Source organism: Nicotiana attenuata, unplaced genomic scaffold (genome assembly GCF_001879085.1).
Source record: "Nicotiana attenuata strain UT unplaced genomic scaffold, NIATTr2, whole genome shotgun sequence".
Classification (NCBI taxonomy): Eukaryota; Viridiplantae; Streptophyta; class Magnoliopsida; order Solanales; family Solanaceae; genus Nicotiana; species Nicotiana attenuata.
The window spans coordinates 519,700-542,800 of record NW_017670362.1 but is presented as its reverse complement, the minus strand read 5'-3'; the positions used below and the strand labels follow the sequence as shown (position 1 = coordinate 542,800).

Genomic DNA, 23,101 nt, shown 5'->3' with positions numbered 1-23,101 from the left:
CCCCCCCCCCCCCCATCCCCCCCATGAATCATAGGTCCATTTTCAACTGCTTACAGTTGATCACAGATTTCTTTTGATGCAGTTAACGCCCATAATAATTAGTAGGAGCTACATATTTTCAAAGATCGACTCGGAGGTAGCTATACTTATCTTATGATATAAGTGGAAACCACGAGAGATATAATAGAACTGGTCAGCCTTTGCATCACGATGTCGGTTTAGCAAGGAATCCCCCTTCGAGTTAATGATACAACACGCGATAACTCTTTGAATCCAGAGGAAAAATACTCAAAGGTGAATTTTGGATTTGAAGTCTAAAGATTCCTATAACTACCTCAAGATAATATACAATAATAACTAGGTCCACAGTCAAATATCTATTTGGGCAAAAGTTACGGGGTTCACGTGAATTCATAACTTATAAGCTAAATCCGCCCTTAAAATACTTATACCTGATGTTTACACTAAATTAAGCAATTTAACCTTATTTAATTTAGTTACATGACTTTAATTTTTTCCTGTAGAGGGTGGGGGTGTTTAGTTGGTTAGCAGCTATTGTTTGAACGCTTTAATGTAAGGCTGTATGGTGGGCCGGTCTGGGACCGGGACCGGACCGGGCCCGCGGTCTTAACGGGCTAAACGGTTCCGGCGGGCCGGTCCTGGTGGGCCGGTCCCTGATGGTGTAGAAAGCCCGTGGCGGGCTGGTCTCTTGCGTGAGGCCCACGAGACCGGGACCGGCAGGCGGTCCTGGCCGGTTCAACCGGGCCTAACGGTCCTAACGGGCTCCAACGGCTCTTTTCTAAAAAAAAACTTTTTTTTTTTTAAAAAGACCAACGGTCAGATTTTAAAATCTAGCCGTTGGCCTTTAATTTTCAACCGTTTGGAACTTTAAAAAATAGCCATTTGGCCCCCAAACTTTATTTTAACCCCAAACTTTATATAATTACACTTTTTTCCAATTCTCAACTATAAATACCCCCTCATTCTTTCATTTTTACTCACCAATTCATCAATCTATCTCAATCTCTCTCAATCTATATCTAATTTCTCTTCTATAATTGCTTATTTTATTATTGCAATTTCGTGAAAAATTGTGAAGTTGGTGAATTGAAGTATTCAAGTCTTCAACGATTTTCAATTTTCAAGAAGTTGTTCGGCAATTCGGTAAACTCGTTCCAACTCTTAAGTTTTAAGAATATATTTTTGTGTGTTTAGTTTGCATAATTATAATTAATATGGCATTTTCTTTGAAAAAAATGTTTGGTGGTAAGGGAAAAGCTAAAATTGGTGAAAGTAGTCTCCAACCTACTACCCTTCCCCCGGCTCCCCGACCCAGACCTATTACCCGTCCTGCTGCTCCTATTATTCTTGATAGTGATAACCCTTGTTTTCAATTTTCCGATAGTGAATTTTGCCATAATGTTGCACAAGATGAACAATTAAATGAAGAAGTTATGAATGCTCTTTATCCTAATCAAACTATCTTAGAAAATGATGAGGAAAATAAGGATGTAGATGAAACCCAACCGGATTTAGATGATTCACCTACTAGTCCTGTTAATAACCCAACTGATGCCCCGCCCGACCCACCTGTAGAAACCCCTACTTTTAATAGACAACCTTCTAAACGCCTAGAAACATCAATAGTTTGGAATTTTTTTACTCAAGTAAGAGAACAAAATAAGGCTAGGTGTAAAACTTGTGGGAAATTGCTGGCGCATAAATATACTGGAGACCGTAGCGGTACGGGTAGTTTGGCTAGGCACATACAAACACACCCTAGAGATAAAGTTAAATATTTACAAATGAAAGCGCAGCAAGAGGGGACAAGTGTAGATACTGCGGTTAACCCTAGTACAGGTTCAAATCTAGTTCAACCAGGAATTAACACTGTGACCGGTGGTATTTTATATTACGATCCTAATAAAGATCGTGAAGAATTAGCAAAGATGGTTACTGTTATGTGCTTACCATATACTTTTCCTTCTAACCCTAATTTTGTGCATTATATTAGAAAAGTTTTTAATCCTACTTATAAAGGTTGGCCTCGCGCAACAGTTAAGAGCGATATTTATAAATATAAACATGAATATGAACAATATTTGCGGTATTTATTTACTCATATAACTAATCGGATTTCTATTACTACTGATATTGGTAGAAGTAATAATGACTGTGATTATCTAACTGTTACAAGTCATTGGATAGACGAGGAGTGGATAATGCAAAAACGCATTATCACGTCACACAGGTAAGTTTATTGCTAACACTGTTGCAGATATTTGTAGATATTTTTGCATTAGAGATAAAATAATGGCAATTTCTATGGATAATGCTTCTAGTAACACTAGTGCTATAGCATACTTACAACAACACTAAATCCTGCATTTAGTAATTGTTTCCATGTGAGATGTGTTTGTCACATTTACCATTTAATCGTCGGTGATGGTATGAGAATTTTAAATTTAGAAATTGAAAAGGTTAGAATGGCTCTTAATTGGCTTTTTTATTCAAACCGTAGAAGTAGACTTAGAGAGTATTTTAAAAAATGTGATGAATTTGGCCTTAGAGAAAGAAAGGTTCCTAAACCTTGTCCAACTAGATGGAATTATATGTACGAAAGTTTAGTAGTTGCATATGAATATAGAAACCCAATTAATGCAACGTTTAATGCTCGTGTTGGTGGTGAGGATGATGATGAAATCCTTACAAATCAAGATTGGACGAATATAAAAATTCTTATAGATTTTTTAGAACATTTTCAAATTGCTACAAATGCATTTTCTGGACAATATTATCCTACTATTTCAAATTGTTTAGTTTATATTGCAGCACTATGTGATTTGTTTGTTGAATTTTCGGAGGGTGGGGAAATTTATAAACTTGCTATAAATGCAATGAAAGAAAAGTTTAAAAAATATTTTTCCCTATCCCCCCTATTTATGGTGTTGCTGCAATGTTAAATCCTACAATGAAATTAGGAGGTCCTCACTTTTGGTACTCAAATATTTATAAGGCTTTAGATCTTTCAGTTGAGGAATTTTCTACACTTGCAGAGGCAAAAGCCTCAATTAAAATAAATGCTCAAACAATTTATAATGCTTATCAACTTGCGTTAGATAATGCTAGGCCAAATGTTCCAACCCCTACTTCGTCTAGTTCACAATCATCTAAAAGAGCTGCGGGCCTAAAAGCACTTAAATCTTGGACGGAGTTTAGGGGTTCTCAAGGTGATAATTTTGATGAGACTTCACATCTAAATGAGCTTCAAGTTTATTTGTCGCAGGGACTTGAAAAGGAGAATCCAGACGGCACCTTTGATCTTTTGGAATGGTGGAAGGCAAGGGAAAAACATTTTCCGGTTCTTGCAAGGATGGCTCGGGATATTTTATCTATTCAAGCTTCAACAGTTGCATCAGAGAGCGCTTTCAGTCAAGCAAGACTTCAAATAGGTGATCATAGAGCATCTATGAGGGAGAGCTTGGAAAATCAGTACTATTCAGAGATTGGATCCGCTCGGAAAGAAGAAACTTTGGACTTGTAGAATCACAACCGAGATAGACGAAGCTTATGAAGAAATGATAGCGCGAACTTGCCGGAGGATGCTGCTTCGCCCGGAAGCGGTGATGAACAAGCTTCTTTCCGCCACCACCAACGGAACCTCCTCCGAACCTTGAAGGATTTATGAGATTTGTTAGAGATACAATGTAGGTTATGGTTGTAACTTGTACTTTGGCATATCTTCTTTTAGTTTTTTTCCTTTTAATGGTGGTATTAGACCTTGTTGTGCTCATTCCATTGGGGGAAGAAGACTAAGAAAGATATTGTCATTTTTGGTAATAAAAATTACAAGACATGCCCTTGAATATCTCTTTGCAATATTTTTTTGTCTTTAACTTGCAATTATTTATAAGCTATAATATATATACATAACATACAATATATACTACAAGAAAATATATAAGGGAATATATATACATAACATACAATATATACTACAAGAAAATATATAAGGCTCATATATACATAACATACAATATATACTACAAGAAAATATATAAGGGAATATATATACATAACATACAATATATACTACAAGAAAAAATTATAGGGAATATATATACATAACATACTATATATAGTATACTATACTAGTATACTATACTAGTATACTATATATATTATATTTACATGAAAAGTAGTACTATATATACTACAAAACAAGATTTTTCAAAATGAGGGCCCCACCCCCAATGACCACCAACGGTCATATTAATTGAAACAAATAGCCGTTTTTTTTTTCCAATTTACAAAACTAACCTTCTCTAACACTATGAAGTACCCCCTCCCTCTTCTTCATTTCAATACTCAATACTCATTTCTCAATCTAAATTTCTCTCAATCTCTCAATCTCCAATTTTCAAGACTTCAAGTCTCAATCTCAATTTTCAAGTTAAATCATGCCTCGTTCGGAAAGAGTGCGCTTATTTGTTTCGCAATACTATGAAGTGCTTGAAGAAAATGAAGAAGGCCAAATATTAAAGTGCAAGAACTGTGGAAGAGTCTTAAATTTTCGTTCAGGGTGTACCACAGGCATTTTAAGGAGGCATATAAAGTATTGTGTTGAGGGTATTTATCCGCAAATTCGTCTTTAAAATTTTTCAACAATTTGTGTTATTTTAAAATTATTAGACGTATTTATGCTTCATGTTGTACTTTGTTATTAATTTATTATGCATGCCAATTTAGTTTTACTATTGATTTGTTATTTTACATTTTCGTCAAACACTTTAATAATTAGATTTCTATATTATATATACTACATATATTTATATAGCCATGCATAAGAGCAATTTATATATATACATACACATATGGTTTACAAGAAATTGCCTTAAATAAAAAAAATTAAAAAAAAAACCCGGAAATAAAAAAAGCCCGTTAGGCCCGCTAAGCCCACGAGCCCGACCCATTTAGCCCAGGACCATATGGGCTTAGGCCCGTCACGGGCTGGTCCTACCCGTTGAGCTCACGAAGCCCGGGACCGCGAAGCCCGGGACCGCCAGAGCCCGGGACCGCTAAGCCCAGGCCCGTTTAGCCCGGCCCGTTTAGCCCATTTAGGCCCGGGCCCGGCCCACCATACAGCCTTACTTTAATGAAAAGTAGTATTACAATAACATTTGGACATTACCACCAAATGGCACGAATTAATAGTTACGTCTGCTATAACGCCCTATATTTGGAGAGTTACCGAAGGTTTTTTGTGGAGAAATTCATCACATTAAACTTCAAGCTTACCTGTGAACGTAGTTCTTGTCTCCAGAGGTCAATGTTGTGTAGTTTTAACAGGTTCGACCGTGTTCTATTTTTACACGAAACATAAATATATATGTGAAAAATTACTAACATTTCAACAAATATTAAATTCTAAACTCGTAATTATAGATGTGCAATGAATTCAATGGTTACGAAAATAAATATTGAACCTTTTGCTTAGCTCCATTGTTTCATTAATTGAAGCTTTTCCTCATGAGATCTCTTGCCCTCCAACTTCAACATATGAAGTAAGAAATCACTCCAAGAATCTATAGGACCAGGCAAACACCAATGAACACAGTCATTATACAACACTACATTCTCATTTGGCCAATGTCCATATCTACTTGGATGACCATCTGGTCTTAATACCATGGCTTGTGTTGTATCCAACAATCTAAATCTCTTTCCCTTTTTCTTGCCTGCCTTCTGTGCTGCCTTAAATTCTTCAACTTGAATAGTATATAAATCCAAGTGGAAACCCTCTAAAGTTGTCTCATTGCTTGAAAATGGCTTTCTCCTCACACAATTCCCACCATTATTCCATTCTCCACCTTCAAAATGAGAAGGTGCAAGAGTCCTTAGAAAAGTTATGCCTTTAAAGTTTTCCAAGTTGTTGATGGTTTTCAAAACAGTCCTAATTGCCTTTTGGTAGCCATAACTAGATGGGAGGTCAGTAACATTTGGAAGTCCACAGTACCTGCATAGCGGGTTAATTTCACATAAGGTAACTGAATTTTATCCATTATAATAGTAAGTCATAAAACTATTGTATGCCATATCAAAGTAACTTAATCTTATTTACTATACCAACAAAGTCACTAAACTTTACCAACTACAGCAGTAATGTCATAGGACATTGTCACGTTAAAGTAATTTTGAATTACCTCTATAACAGTAAAGTCGACAAACTTTATCCATTATAGTAGCAAAACTTATCCATCAAGATGATTTTACTGCAATACTGGGTAAAGTTTTGTGACTTTACTGTTAACTTAACCTTATCTGTTATAACAACAAAGTCACTAAACTTTACCAACTACAACAGTAATGTCATAGGACCTTGTCACGTTAAAGTAACTAACATTGACTTACTATAACAGTAAAATCGGCAAACTTTATCCAATATAGTAACAAAACTTACCCATCTAGTTAATTTTACTGCAATACTGGGTAAAGTTTTGTGACTTTATTGTTAATTTAACCGTATCTGCTATAACAAAGTCACTAAACTTTACCAACTACAACAGTAATGTCATACAGAGGCGGACCTGTGCAATAAGTAGAGGGGTCACCGGCACCCGTAAAGTTTGGAAAAAATTCCATATATACATGTATATATCCTTAGAAAATAGTGATATGTTAATAGTGGGTACCCATATACAAACCATATTTTGATTGAATCGAAAAGTGCATCCGCGACCTTCAAATTCTAGATCCGCCCTTGTCACGTTTAAGTAACTGAAATTTACCCACTATAACAGTAAAGCCGGTAAACCACTGTAGTAGCAAAAGTTACCCATCAAGTTATACTGCAATACTGGATAAAATTATGTAACTTTACTGTTATATAGTAGGTAAGTTCAATTCCTTTAATATGACAAGAGATAATTTTACGATTTTATTATTATAGCGGGTAAGGTGAGTGAGTATAGTTAAAATTAGGTGTACCTGCAGCCAACTAGTTCGTTTTTCTCGTAGTATACACTGCACCTAGTAAACCAATGGCCAGCATTGAGGATGACATAGTCAAATTCTTCAATTTGGTTTGCCCATTTCTCATCAACTTCGTCAAGATAAAGATTGAAGAGTCCAGTTTTAGTTGGACCATCAGAGTCTGTATCTTTCATTCTGACCAAGAATGGTGACCAATATGTTGCTAAGGTAAAATTGTAACTCGTATATTTCCACCTTTTGAAGTTTTCATCTGGAGTAGTAGAGACATCAATTGGATATACCGCCTGTAAAAATAAAAGAAATCAAGAAAAACAATTGAAAAAGCCAAGAATTCTCACATAACAATAGGGTCATGTAACCATCAATATATTTTAATATATTATAACAAGTAATTTACTTTATTTTTTAGGCACTAATTCAACTTAATATGAACGATTACCTATAACTGATTTTCAGATGATCGAAAAATTATTTAACGCTGTCGGTTAATTGAAGTTAAACCTTTTTACTGAAATAGTTAATTTATATACACTAATAGTATAATTTTGTTTTGCATTATTCCACTCATTATAGGTAATTATTTGTTGTTATCTTTTAATGACTTGATAGCGTAAAATTTCTAGAACAATATCGATGTATAGAAGTTAAACTCAACATTAAAAGAGTGTAGCTTTTATATATCCATCAACAACGTAAAATTTGATTACACAATTCTACACATCATAAATGGTTGCGTATAGTTATTTTGTAGGAAGTCGGAAAATGTAAAAACTCGTTAACACTGTCAATAAATAAAAGTTAAATTCTTGTACTAAAACGAATATTTAGACACATGCAGAAGCACATGCGGTGTTTAGCAGGCCTCGACTTAAAAAAGAGAAAGAAAAGCACCGATCTTGTTTATGTCAGGATGTAAAATATATAGAAAAACCTGCTGATCCCTGGCTTATTCTAGAGCTTAAATATTTTTAAATTAACCAAAAACCATTTTTATAAGGAGAAAAAGATAAAAAGACCATGGTGTTGGACCTTGGTTGTCAATGAATTTGTCAACAAATCTCTGAAAAAAGACAGTTATCCTCTCATTTCTTAACATTTCTCGAGGGAATAACATGTTAGGAACCCACGTTGTCATGCTTGGATTCTATCACAAGTTTGTCATAACTGGTGAGAACTTCGGATCTACTAAGCTAACCAGTCCTGATAGGATTTTACAAGTATATAGTCTCTGAGTTAGAAAATAATTTTTTGCATCATAATTATATCTTAACATGTTACCAATGTCTCAAAAGGTTTTTTCGGGATGCACTTAGGGTTTACCCTTTGGGCGGGGCACTTGCAAAACACATTGAGGTTTACGGGTAAGACTTAGTTCTGTAAGGTTTATTGTCTCAAGCGCCCAACTATGTGCCTTAAACACACCAATTATTCGAAGCTCGCTTAATAATTCTTATTATGTGTAGAATTTTCTAATTAGTACAATTGATTCCCCAAATTCTTTTAACAAATGAATGATAGATTAGAGTTCTATTCATCTATAGATATGAAGATTGAGAGTAACTTAAATAATGAACCATAGAATTATAAAATTTAACAATTGAGAACATGGTTAACANTATATATATATATATATATATATATATATATATATATATATACTTATATCTCACTTGCTGGTCTTAGTTCATATGTCTCTCAAATTTTCAGTCTTTTATTATTTTGATATTTGAGAGTAATTTTATATTTATTCATGAAGGAGTAATATTTTAAATTATAGTACTTATAACGTTTATTGATTATTTACTTTTTAAGAGGAGAAATGTGTAGTTTGATAGTATTTAATAAGAAATTATAAATAATTGTTTGAATGCTAAGATGTCATAGTAGATTTGTGTTTCATAATAACTTTAATTAATACTATTGCAATGCTTATATTTTAAAAACATGCTAGATTTTTTATTTTTTTTAAACTTTTAATGTATAATTTATATTTTTTGTATTATTATATTATTTAATTTACTCCTAGATATGTATTAAACAATTCACTAAATATCTATTAATTTTGATTGTAAATAACAATTAATACTATATTAACTTGAAACCGCCGGTAAAAACTCATAAACTTTAAACTAAATTTGCCTCTGTTCTGATATGGTTGTGAAGGTGAAAATGCAACACGACAAACTCTATACTAGCACTCTACAAGATTCCATTGTCGTAACTTTCTATTTAAAGTGAGAAGTACTTGTCCAAAAATTTGTTACCAATAGGAAAAACTATTTAACCCTTAAGCTTCTTGTAGTACTGTGTTTTTTTTTTTTTTTTTTTTTTTTTTTTTTTTTTTTTTTTTTTTTTGATGAAATAACCACTTTAAGAATTACGATGACTAGCTACATGATTGTTAATTTCGTATTCACAAGAAAAGAAATAATATAAATTTCAGGTTCAAACCTTAATTTCACCTAAACCTTGAAAAATGTCAATCTTTGGTTAACAAACCTTCCTCCACATCGAACCACAAGCTATGTGGACTTAACCCAAGATAAGCAAAGAAAAGAAAATAAAAAAGAAAAGAAAAAGAAAAAGAAAAATGCACATCCATTTTTCTTCGATCTAACTAGAGTTTCAAGGAACAAGGTGGTTTATAGTATTTTACAAAGTATTTTTTACTGTCTTATAATTATCTGTTTTGTAAAGTTTATGCACATTTTTTAGTAAATACATTTAATTAATAGCCTTAATCATAAGATCAATACTCGCTTAATAAACATTTCACTAATTAGAGAAGTAATGGTGGATTTGCAAAAGCAAGATAACGCAATGAACGTACAAATACTATATGCAGAATGGAAGGAAAGTTGAGGCTTTAAGCAAATGAACCACAATAATAAGAACTATAGAGAAGAAAATGGTACCTGAGACAAGAGACATATCAAGGATTGCATTTGATTTCTTCCCACTGAATCTCCAACAAATGCCAATGACTTGTTCCTCAACATATCCAAGAATTGATATGGATTGAAGATAGGCAACTCACATCCCTTGGGCTTCCACCTGTTGGATATACAAATCAGATCCTGTATCGTTTTATTTGAAATTGAGGCGTAATTGTTGTTGTACATATATCATTTTATTCATGAACGATACATGTACATTGTGATACATGTACTAGACTAAACACACTATACCTCCATTTCAAGAAGTCAGTATCAGGCCTTCCATATTTCATGCAATTTTGATGTTCGTGGATAGCCCAACAAGTCGTGTTCGTGTAATATGGACCATTTGGATTCGGAATCCACTCTCCTGTGAAAATATCACATGTTTCATCTTCTGTAAATTTTATCTCCATCTCTTCCATATGATATGTTGGTGATTTTTTAGACTGATGGTTTACTAAATCTTTGGCATGATACCATTTTGAAGTGTGGTGAAGAGGGATAATACCTAGAATGATGAATGTTAAAGCTAAAAGTATGAATATTTTTGGGGTTCTTTGAGATGCATTAATGGAGTTTTTCCCACAAGGGAACTCCATTGATTGGAGCTTCATCAATAGAGGATTGAAAAAGGGAAAGAAGAGATGGGAGGAAGTAGAAAGTTAACTATTAAATTATATACTTTGTGGAAATGGTATCAAGAAATTAAACAAGGACTAGTTGGCACTGATATGAGACACAACCAACGTGCCAGTTATATTATAATGAATTTAAATTATATACCCTTAGGTGTAAGAAATTTTTACATCACGAGGTCATAAAGTTTTATTATCAAGATTATAAAATTTCTTTATATTATGAATGGTTACACTAAAGCCAATCGCAAGAATTAATCGTACTAAAACAACACATTTTCCATAATTTAAATAAAAAAATTATTCAAACAAAAACAAATATTAGAGAGTTTTCCTCAAAGAATCTCATGCCAGAGGTGAAGCCAGTATTTGAAGCTTATGGGTTCTGAACTTGCCATAGCTTTTATAGGTCATCTTAGTTACTGAGTTTACAATTAAATATTTATGCATATTTAAGAATTTTCTAATACCAATACAAAGTCAAAGCAAATGTAATTGGGTTCACTCGAATCAGTAACTAATGCTCTAGCTCCGTCCTATCTCCTATTGCTCCATCTTCAACATATGAAACAGGAAATCATTCCAAGAATCAATAGGACCAGGCAAACACCAATGCACACAGTCTTTGTTCTTCACTTTCTCAGGCTGCAGATGCCCATATCTACTTGGATGACCATCTGGTCTCAACAACATGGCTTGTGTTACATCCAACAATCTAAACTTCTTCCCCTTTATCTTCCCTTCCTTCTCAGCAACCCAAAATTCTTCCACTTGTGACTTATAAAACTCCAAATTCAAACCCTCCAAAACTATTTCATTGCTTGTAAATGGCCTTTTCCTCAAACAATCCCCACCTGTATATACTTATGGTCAGTGAACTTTATCCACTAAAAAGATAAAGCCGCGAAACAATTTTTTGTCACATTAAAGTACGTAATTGAACTTTATTCCACTACAACAATAAAGTCATTAAACTTTACCCAGTAAAACAATAACAGTAATATCACTATTCTTAGTCACACAAAAGTAACTGAACATTAATTACTCACTATACCCGTAAATTCAATCACTAAACTTTACGCATTATAATGACAAAACCTACCTATTAAGGTGACTTTAATTTACCGCTATCATGATAAAGCCCCTCTATCTCACAAGGTAGGGGTAAGGCCTGTATACATACTGCCCTCCCTAGACCTCATAGTGTGGGATAAGACTGGGTATGTTGTTTTTGTCATGATAAAGCCTAACGACTTTACTGTTTTAGTAAGTAAAGTTTCATTATTGTTACAGTTGGAAAAAAGGGCAGCCAGGTGCACTATATAAGTTCTCACTATGCGCGGTCCGGGGAGGGGCCGAACCACAAGGATATATTGTACACAATCTTACCCTGCATTTCTGCAAGAGACTGTTTCCACGACTCGAACCCGTAACCTCCTGGTCACATGGCAGCAACTTTACCAGTTACGCCAAGGCTCCCCTTCGATTGTTCAGTTGGAAAAATTAAGCGAAAATACGTAAAATGATCTGACCTGTATACCATTCTCCACCTTCAAAATGAGCAGGTGCAAAAGTCCTAACAAAAGTTGTACCCTTAAATTTCTCTAAACTGTTGATGGCTTTTAAAGCTGCCCTAAATGCCATCGTGTACGCATAATGAACTGGGAATTCAGTAACATTTTTTAGTGAACATCGCCAGCAGCCAACTACTTGATTTTTCTTATAGTATAATCGATTAAACCAGTGGCCAGCATTAAGGATGATATAGTTGAACTCATTGATTTGGCTTGTCCAATTCTCATCAACTTGGTCAAGATAAATGTTGAAGACTTCGCTGTCCCTATGACCATCCAAGTTTGTTTTAACCAAGAGTGGTGACCAAAATGTTGCGATGGTAAAGTTGTATGATGTATATTTCCACCTTTTGAACTTGACATCAGGAGTGGGAGAGATATAGATTGGATGTACTACCTGTAAAAAACGAAAATTATCAAATAGGGAAATTAGTGTCTTAATAAATATTATCTTCATGTTCTATTGTAAAGCCACATAAATTTTAGTAGTTAATTCAGGCTAAAAACGAGCTTAAGGGAGTAGTTGAGTTAGCCTATTCCAATAAGACCCATGGCATATAGGTCCTGCCATGCATGCCAATATTTGCTATGTAAAAGTCAAGTCGGGAAGAGAAAAATTTAATTGGATTTGAGTTTTAAGAGCTCTAGAGAGAAGAATTCACGACCACATTTCAAGGTATGTGTTGAAGGATTGAATCACCAAGCCGATACTTAACTATAGTTAACTATTATTGTAATCACTAACTAGGTTGGTTAGTTAGTTAATAAAGGTAGTTAGTAGTTAGTTGTTAGTTAGAAGTACATATAAATATCTGTACTCTTAGTTTGTAAACACACGATTTCATTTTATTTTCTTCTGCAACTATTCAATGAAACAATGCTTGTTTCTCTTCTCTCTTGCTGCGTTAATCTTCTCTCCACTCAAGCTTTAGATCAGTTGTCTATGACAGCTAACATGGTATCAAAGCCATCGGCAATGATCTAGGCTATCGTCGTTCTTCGATTCTCTTCACTGCTTCTAGCTTACTTCAATTCTGCAAAATTAGGTGCAGAATTGTCTTAGAGTAATCGCAAAATCGAAACTAGGGGTTGCATTTTTTCTTCAAAGCTGAAGTCAATAATGGCGATTGGCACTGAAGACGACAATACAACAAATACACTAGCTAATGGCACTTTTGGCAACTTTGCTCCAACTGGTTCATCATTTTCCTCTATCGATCATAATCACCCACTGTACCTACAACCAACTGACACACCAGGTAGTTCTCTAGTCTCTTTTCAATTGACTGGGTCTGATAACTATGCCTTGTGGAGTCGTGCTATGAGAATTGGTCTGCTAGGCAAAAGTAAGCTAGGTTTTGTTGATGGAAGGTTTCCAAAATCAAAGTTCGAGCCAGAACTTCATCATCTGTGGGAAAAGGTTAATGCTGTTGTTTTGTCATGGATACTGAATGTTGTTAGGCCTGGTTTGCTGAGTAGCGTATTATATACATCTAGTGCTCACAAGGTGTGGGAAGATTTAAAATAAAGATTTGACAAAGTGAATGGCTATAGAGTTTTGTTTCTTCATAGAGAAATGCACAATTTGACTCAAGGAACCATGACTGTAGCAGACTACTTCTCAAAATTGAGAGATTTATGAGATGAGTTTGATGCTCTAATGCCTTCCCCAGGGTGTCCGTGTCCTAAGTCTAAACAATATGCTCAGCACTTTGAGGCTCAGAGACTGTTGCAGTTTCTTATTGGTTTGAATGACTCCTATGCACAATCTAGAAGTAAAATTATAATGATGACTCCAGTACCTTCCATTAACAAGGCCTATTCACTACTTGTTGATCAAGAGAGTCAAAGAAATTTTGTAAGCATGGCTCAGGTTACACAGCTTGCAGAAGGTCTAGAGAGCACTGTTTTGTATGGAAATAAAGGTCCAAATGTAACAAGTGGAGGTTATAGACAGAGAACGAACAATGTTCAGTGTGAATATTGTCATTACAAAGGGCATACTAAAGAAAATTGTTTCAAGCTTATAGGCTATCCACCAGATTTCAAGTCTAAGAAGAAAGGAAGAGCACCTGCACTCTATGCTAATTTTGCAGGTAATCCAAACTTTGCAGTAGAGGAAGAGCACATCAGCTGCGCAAATCAGCTGGACACTGGATCTCATCATCAAAAGGGATTCATTTCAGTAAACCCTGTGACACCACAAATGACACAGACACAACCATTTTCTCTCAGGAGCAATACCAGCAGATTGTTCAAATGCTCTCCAAAGGAAGTGCAGAAGGTTCTAGCTCATCTAGCAAAATAGCTGCTGCAGGTATTCTAACTCATGTGAATGCATTTTGTCTCAGTGTATCAATAGTGATTGGATAATTGACATTGGAGCCTCAAATCACATGACATCTAGACTTGAGTTACTACAAACACATAAGTCACTTCCTACAACAGAGAAAAATAAAGTTCATCTTCATAATGGTAATGCAGTGTTAGTTTCACACACAAGAAGTACATCTGTGTTGGATAATCAGAAGATTTTTATGTGCTATACATTCCAGACTTTAAGTTCAATTTACTCTCAGTCTCACAACTCACCAAGGAACTAAAGTGTATGGTAGGCTTCTTTCCTGACTTTTGTATTTTTCAGGATCTTTACAGTGGTCAAGTGAAGGGGTTGGTAAAGAGGAACATGGACTTTATGTGCTTAAAGGAGGTATCTCAGAACAATTTTTAGTTCAAATGACAAATAAAAGTGCATCTACAGTTAATGCTCTCCCTCTTGCAGGCTCAAGCTGTTTGTGGCACATGAGATTGGGACATGCTCCCTTAGATGTAATAAGAAGAGTAGACAAGTTAAATAAGCTGACTGCTAGTGACAGTCACAACTGTACTGTATGCCCAATAGCCAAGCAAACTAAACTTCCTTTTCAGCTTAGTAATACTGCAACTAAGTCCATTTTTGAACTAGTTCACCGTGACATTTGGGGGTCATACAGATGTCCTACTCATGATGGAAGAAGGTTATTTGTCACTATAGTAGATGACTATAGTAGATATAATTGGATATTTCTGTTAACCTCGAAGTCTGAAGCTTATGTTGTGCTAAAGAATTTTCTTGTTCAAGTTCAAAATGTATTCTCTACAACAGTTAAGACTATGAGAACTGATAATGAAAGTGAGTTTTTAAGTACTGATTTCAAAAGCCTGCTATCTAGTCTTGGTATTATGCATGAACGTTCATATGTTTATACACCCTAACAAAATGGAGTTGTAGAAAGCAAACATAGAACTATTCTTAATATGGCAAGGGCACTCAGATTTCAAGCTTCTGTTCCTTTAAAGTTTTGGGGTGAATGTGTTACTACTGCTGCATACATACTGAACAGACTTTATTCTAAAGTGATTGACTACAAATCACCCTTTGAGATGCTTTATTTGCATTCTCCCTCTCTGCCTCACTTAAGAGTTTTTGGTTGCCTATTTTATGCTTCCACTCCTAGAGTACTAGACAAGTTCTCACCTAAGGCTATTCCTACTGTGCTTATGGGATACTTCAACACAAAAGGGTTATTTTCTGTATGAATTGCACTCAAAAAAATTTCTAGTAAGCAAAAATGTCATATTCAAAGAAGATGTTTTTCCTTTCAAACATGTCAAGTCATATGGCAATCCTGTGTTTCCTGTTTTGGGTTTACTCTCCCCAGTGGTTCATGAGAGTCCTACAACACCAGCTACTTCAATATCATCATCCTTGAATTCAGAGATTGACCACTCCTCAGGCATTGAGTTACAACAGAGATCTGATGCACCTCCTTCACAAGAGGAGCATATGCAGACACTTGACAACTTTGAGCCTAATGCTGCACTTGATAATTCTGAACCTTCTGCTGAACTTCATGTCTCTGATGCAGTCAGTGATGAACCTCCCACAGGTTGTAGGAGATCTTCCAGACCAAGCAAGCTTCCTATTTGGCTACATGATTATGTCACAAAGACTAAAGGTACCAAGTGCAACTTCCCTATCTCTGTACATGTGAACTATAGTCATCTCTCCCCTACTTATAGACAAACAATCTCAGCTCACTCAGCAGTTTCAGAACCATCTTCCTTCAAGGAAGCTGCATCTGATCCTAGGTGGATAGAAGCCATGCAACTTGAGCTACATGCCTTAGAGGATAACAATACATGGTCTGTTGTAGGCCTACCTCCTGGCAAGACACCTATTGGTTGTAGGTGGGTGTTCAGGATCAAATATAAGGCCACAGGTGAAGTTGAGAGGTTCAAGGCTCGACTAGTAGCTAAGGGTTATAGTCAAAGAGAAGGTCTAGACTACAGAGAAACTTTCTCACCAGTGGGCAAGATGGTCACAGTGAGATCTGTTGTTGTTGTTGCTGCCTCAAAGCATTGGCACATTTATCAAATGGATGTACATAATGTTTTTCTCAATGGTGACCTAGATGAAGAATTATAAATGGTTTTGCCTGAGGGGTTTGCTAGACAGGGGGAGTCTCATAAGGTCTGCAAACTCCATAAATCCTTGTATGGCCTCAAGCAAGCACCCAGGCAGTGGAATCTAAAGCTTACAGAAGCACTAGTACATATGGGGTTTCAACAGAGTCACTACGATTATTCTCTGTTTGTCAGAAGAGTTGGGGATGTTATTGTGATCATACTTGTGTTTGTAGATGATCTTTTAATTACTAACAGCAACCATAAGCTGCTATGTGATACAAGTCTGGATATTCAAGGCAGGTTCAAAATGAAGGATCTGGGAGAACTAAAGTTCTTTCTAGGAATTGAATTTGCAAGGTCAAACAAGGGGATCCTAATGAGTAAGAGGAAATATGCTTTAGAGTTGATATTTGAAGCAGGCCTCAGTGGAGCAAAGCCAGCTAGCACACCTATGGAGCTCAACCAAAAACTGACCACTGTAGAATATGATCTATCCTTTAAGAAAGGAAATGCCACTGCTGATGAAGTGCTAAGAGATCCTGGTATCTATCAAAGACTGGTTAGGAAATTGCTGTATCTAACTATGAGCAGACCTGATATCTCCCTTATAGTACAGGTCTTGAGTCAGTTCATGCATTGTCCTAGAATCTCCCATATGGAGGCAACATCAAGAGTAGTGAGATATATAAAGCAGGCACCTGGTTTTGGATTACTTATGCCTACAGAAGACACAAAGAATCTGACTGCCTACTGTGATTCTGATTGGGGAGCTTGTGTACAAACAAGAATATCAGTAACTAGTTATCTGGTGAAGTTTGAAATGCCTTGGTATCCTGGAAATCCAAGAAGCAAAGCACTGTCTCCAGAAGCTCAGCTGAAGCAGAATTCAGGAGCATGGCTTCCTGTGCAGTAAAGATCACTTGGTTGATAGAGTTATATATAGAACTAGGAATAAAAGTTAGTCTGCCTATGAATTTAGTGTGTGACAGCAAGGCAAAAATTCAAATTGCTGCAAATCCAATCTTTTATGAGAGTACAAAACATATTGACATTGATTATCACTTCGTAGGAAAAACTATGTGAAGGAATGTTGAAGACTGAATATGTACATACTAAGATCAACTGGCAAATCTACTAACTAAGAGTCTTGGAAGAGCTCAATATGAGTATTTATTGAATAAATTTGGATCGAAGAATGTGTACCAATCATCAGCTTGAGGGGGAGTGTTGAAGGATTGAATCAACAAGCTGATACTTAACTATAGTTAACTATTATTGTAATCACTAACTAGGTTGGTTAGTTAATAAAGGTAGTTAGTTGTTAGTTGGAAGTACATATAAATATCTGTAATCTTAGCTTGTAAACACACGATTTCATTTTATTTTCTTCTGCAACTATTCAATGAAACAGTGCTTGTTTCTCTTCTCTCTTGCTGCGTTAATCTTCTCTCCACTCAAGCTTTAGATCAATTGTCCATGGCAGCTAACAATATGAATATTTGGTTATATTATTATGGATTAAATACTACTTAACGCTAGTCATTCCTACAAATCAAAATCCACAGATTTTGCAAGAATCAACAAGAACGTTCAATTTCCTCAAAAGCTAGGGTTCCAAAAAAAAGGTAAGGATGTCAGTCCAACCTTGAATTTGATTGATCCAATTGGTTAATTTGAATTTTATACCCCATATCCTCGATTTGTAACTTCCTAAAGGTTCATATGATATTTTAGGAATTGCAAGTATGGATGATTTAGACCATGAGGAACTCGGGGAAGATTTGATATCTTATCTTGTTAAATGGAAGTTTAAAGAGCTCAAATCGATTCTAGTATTCAAGCTTTGATTCATGACTTGAATTTTTCAATAAGTTAATATGGTATTTTTGATGTATGTACGTTTCGTTTGGATCCCAAGAGGTCGGGGAGGCGTTCGACACTGTTGCATACAACTTGAGAATTTAAGGATTTCAAATGTTGACTTTACCTCTCGATCTTAGTTTCTGAACATTGATTTATGTTTTGAGTCTTTGGATAGGCCTGTATAGTATTATTGGACTCACAGGAATGATCGGGTTTAGAACGGGCTCAGGTGAGTTTCAGGGAGTTTGGTGCAAGATTGAAAAAAAAAGAAAAGAAAATATTGGAGCTGAGCGGTCATAGAGTTCTTGGGCGAGCTTTGAAGATAAATCAGCTTGCTAGTCACAAGCTGTCATTTTGTTCATGGTAGTTTAGGACCTTGTATTTCTGTAGTATAAATTTTAATAGAAGTTGTATTTTTATATCAGTATTGTATTCCTAGTCTTAGTAGCCCATGACTTCTGACACCAATTCATGGGGTAGTTTGTATTAAATTTCACATTTTGGTAGTTTGTATTAAATTTCACATTTTAATTTTATTATTTATATAAATATCTTCTGTTTGAGTTATAATTGTGTTGGTTAGTTTGCCTAGCAGGTTGAGTCAGGTGCTATCATGACTATGTGGAATGTGGGTTATAACAAAGTTGTATTAGAGTCGGTTCACAGGTCTTACTAGTCATGAGCAGTGTTTTAGTAGAGTCTTATTTATAAGTATGTAGAGTTCCATAGTTATAAGTGAGAGGCTATAGAGGTATTTAGGAAAGTATTTTCTTCTTTCTTTCACTCCTCGTGCTATAAAATTAGAAGTAGGACTCTGAGATTCTCCTTCCCTTTCCTATGCGATGTGCGGAACATGTTATCAATTTAGGCACCAGAGTCTTGAGATGATGTCGTGCATAAGGTGCGAGATATTTTTTCCATGATATAGGGTAGGTCAATCTAGAGGACATGTGGCCAATTATAGACCACAACTTAGGCTCGAGAGAGTCATTTGTGAGGTGTTGATTTAAGACACTTCACTCCAAAATAGTCATAGAAATGAAAGTGATGACACAGTGAGCTATGAGATAGCTAGATTTTCTCCATTAATTTGGGATTAAGCAGGCACCTCTATATCTTTAAAGGATAATAAAGGGTAGAGTTCTCAATTTGAATTGGTGCGATTAGCAAGATAACTATGTGATGAGTGCAATTATGCCTACGGACTATGCTGTGAGTGTGGATATAACGAGAAGAATTTGCTTGGGATGCAAAGGAAAACGAAAATACTTTAGCATAGTGCTTGAGTATTACTTCTGTCATATAGCATAGACGTATCAATGGACCTTCGGTAGTTCATTAGTGAGATAGAAAAAATTCTAATACTTTTTGGATGTAAACACTTAGAAGAATCGATTTATTACATAGAGAGAAGAAGCCATAATAAGGTTATGGTGAGACGTTGGATAATGGTAAGACAGGTAAGGTTATCTCCTATTATGAGGTCCGAGATCGTAAGACTTCATAAGAGATTCTTATGAAGAGTATTCCTTCTGTCCAGTAGAATGAATGTGCTATAGTAAGTGTTGTAATAGCTATAGCAAGGTGACACGAATGTCATAAGGATAAATTGTGCATTTTTGTGGATGTTTTGAAATGGTGTTATGCTTAGTATCACATCAACTAGTGAGAAGAAAAGTTAAGTGTCAGCAAGATGACATGGTAATTGAGCGAGAATAAGTTACTGTAAGTTCTGAGACTAAGTGCTAGTGACTTCGAGCCAAGTGGAGGAGTCTATCATCGACGATCAGATCTTACAGACTTGTGTTGTTATAGTCTCTAAACTAAGATGCACTTATGGATCAGTTATGACATGATAATGGTGAAATCGAGGTCATTGATGATATGCTAAAATTATTGGATGATTCAGACTTGTTATTCTTAGAGCATTGAACGAGAAAAGTTTCACTCGGTTGCGTACTGACAAGGTTATAACTCCATCTAGGGAGTTGGTGTGCAAATAGAATACCGTTTGTTCAAAAGGTTTGGTTATGTATCTGGACACTAGATTAGAGTTATCGACTCTCTAAATGCTTTAAGTGGCTATTAAGTTTCAAGATTTGCTACTCAAGAAATTATCAGATATTCCACTTGTTTGAAAATTTGGACTAGGCATTGGTTTGCCGTTGGGATTCAATATACTTATATATCACTAATATAATAACTCTAGGAATTTCAGTAAATGAAAGTGATAAATCTGGATCCATTGGAAGGTTCCTTAGAGCGAATCTCTCGCCTTGAGGTACTTCGGAGTATGTTATGAGGATAAAAAGTGTTATAGACATTAAAAAGACTTTGCTTTAGTCAAGATCACTTAGAATGACTTTTGGGTGAAGAACATAGTATTTCGAGAAGATATGTAATGTCTTAAAAGGGGATCAAGAATAATTTGAAGGAAGTTAGGTCGGTATAATAGTGGCTTGGATAAGTGTTTCAACAGAAATGACCGGTTTTTTTGGTGTAATCGGGTATTATAGATACTTTGTGGAAGGAATTTTGGGTTAGACAATATATGCAACTTAGTTGACTTAAAGGGATCGAGTTTCAGTGGCTTGGGTGTGTGGAAGCGAGCTTCTAAAAGCTAAAGATGGTTTGGACCATGACTTTAAAGTTGGTGTGACTGTGGGCTTGGGGAATTCGTTACGTGCTTGTGATTTGCCTCACTAGTTGAGTTAAGTACTTAAGTTGTACGCTTCAAGGGCAATGGAACCATGTGAGATTTGCCTTGATTTGCAAAGGATGGGTTCATCTTTGGACGCATCATCTTGAGTTAGAATAGTGATGATGGTGTGGATTGATTAAGTGCATAGAAATTTTATGATGTATCAACCAGGAAGAGTGTGGGTTGTAGAGAACGCTTCAAGAAAGAAGTTTATGGACAATTTGACTAAGTATTGCGATAGTTGTGTGAATGGTAAGCATTAAGGTTCAAATTTTAATTACATCACATGAAAAATTAATGGCAATGGGCTTTACTAGATACTTGTATATATGACTTCACAATCATTTAGTGGAATAGGTATAGTTCATCGGTACAAGAATTTTTGCATTCTTGAGGTTTAGAGATCAAATTTCTAGAGGCGAAACTATCTCTTTAATAGTGAACAAAGTAATAGCTACTTAGATGATTGTGTATATTCAATATGAGTGACTTGAGAATGATTGTGCTTGACAAGCAATGGTACATGATTTGATGTACTTGATATAGGTAAGATCTGCCTAAGTGTAATGAGATATCTCCCTTGAAGATCCTTTGGTTGAGAAGTATGATTTAAGAGAAATTCTTTGCCTTCTTCCCTTATGTTAGAATGGTGAACCAATTAAGGAATGTCTTCAGAGGATTATAGGCTGGAGTATTCCAAGTAATTGGGTTCCACTAGGTTGTATCAGGTAATCTATGACTTTTCTAGTTAGAGAAAAAGTGAAGGGAAAGGATACAAGATGGTTCTTCTCGATAGTTGATAATTGATTAGATATCAACAGTTGAGACTAGTGGGTTAGGAGCTTACTTGGATATCCACTAGTAGAAGTTATAACATGTCAATTTGGATTTGTGGAAGACTTATTACCTTCTTTGGAAAGGTTTGAAATCAATTTAGGTGACTATTGGTAGGCTTGATAAGTGTGAATTTTAACCACTTGTTAGTACCTTTTTGCTATAGTTTTTAGTCCGAAAGTGCTGATTTTTGTCCCCGAATCTAATAAAAATGGTCGAATTGCAGGTGTGCTGGAGAATGTGTGCTTAATGAAGAAAAATAACTCAAAAAGGAGATGATCTAACCAAGTTCACCAAAGAGGAGAAATGCTAAGAAAAGTGTGGTCCGCAGAATTCCATTTGTGGCCACAGAAGCAAGTGCGGTCCGCAAAAGATGAAATGCGGACACAGAAGAAGAATTGGAGCTTCAGGAAGTTTTGACAAAAGTGTGGTCTGTAGACTAAAATGCACGGTCGCACTTGGTCCACGAGATAGGTTCGCACTGACAAGTCTGAAAGATTGGAGAATGTGTAACCAAACAAGTTTGGAGCCTCCTCAAAATGTAGCCCGCAGAGATTTATGTGTGGCTGTAACTCCTCCAAGTGAAAGCACCCGCAATGGTAACCCAGCAAAGCGCGGATTTATCCAACCTTAGTGTGTAAAACTTATGCATGTTTAATATTAATGCTTGCTATTGATTGGGTTATTGTTATTTAGCCTTGTTTATGCTTTAAAGTTAGAATTTATGGTTGAAAACATTAATTCATACCTATTTGACTTTGTTCTTACTTGAGAAAGATGATTTTAGTCTAGGAAAACATGGCTAACAAGAAACTGAACTAGTTGAAGTATCGATTAGTTTAATTAAAGGATTTGAACTAGAGATAGGGATAATCCAACTTGGACTCATATTTTTTATTGCTACCCATTTGAACTTGAGAGAGCCAATTTGGAATAATCACTTTTTAGCCGAGAGGTATTGGGTGAGTACTTGAGAATTGAGAGTCATAACATCCCCGATCTACCAAGCAAGTATATCTTTACTCTACCCGCTAGGTTTACACCTAGGTTAAGGTTACAAACCTAGGATTTTTTCTATTTGACAAAACCTCAGAAACATTTTAGTTAGTACTT

The 23,101-nt window shown here is 35.5% G+C and overlaps 2 protein-coding genes across 2 annotated transcripts in view; both read right to left on the bottom strand.

Annotated features, from left to right (window-relative positions):
- Positions 1-5,360: 5,360 nt before the first annotated feature.
- Positions 5,361-10,646, bottom strand: LOC109238366 (protein trichome birefringence-like 19). The gene is made up of 4 exons (XM_019404799.1): positions 10,182-10,646; positions 9,909-10,047; positions 6,988-7,277; positions 5,361-6,016 (listed from the first exon to the last, which is right to left on the bottom strand). Exons 1-4 carry the CDS (start codon positions 10,544-10,546, stop codon positions 5,494-5,496), a joined length of 1,317 nt encoding a protein of 438 aa, XP_019260344.1. The 5' UTR covers positions 10,547-10,646; the 3' UTR covers positions 5,361-5,493.
- Positions 10,647-10,828: 182 nt separating this feature from the next.
- LOC109238365 (protein trichome birefringence-like 19) overlaps positions 10,829-23,101 on the bottom strand; it is a 32,091-nt gene continuing 19,818 nt past the window's right edge. The window contains exons 2-3 of the mRNA XM_019404798.1: positions 12,100-12,538; positions 10,829-11,421 (exon numbers count right to left, since the gene is read on the bottom strand). Coding sequence (XP_019260343.1) covers positions 11,111-11,421; positions 12,100-12,538 — 750 coding nt within the window. The 3' untranslated portion in view covers positions 10,829-11,110. The remainder of the gene's footprint in view (positions 11,422-12,099; positions 12,539-23,101) is intronic.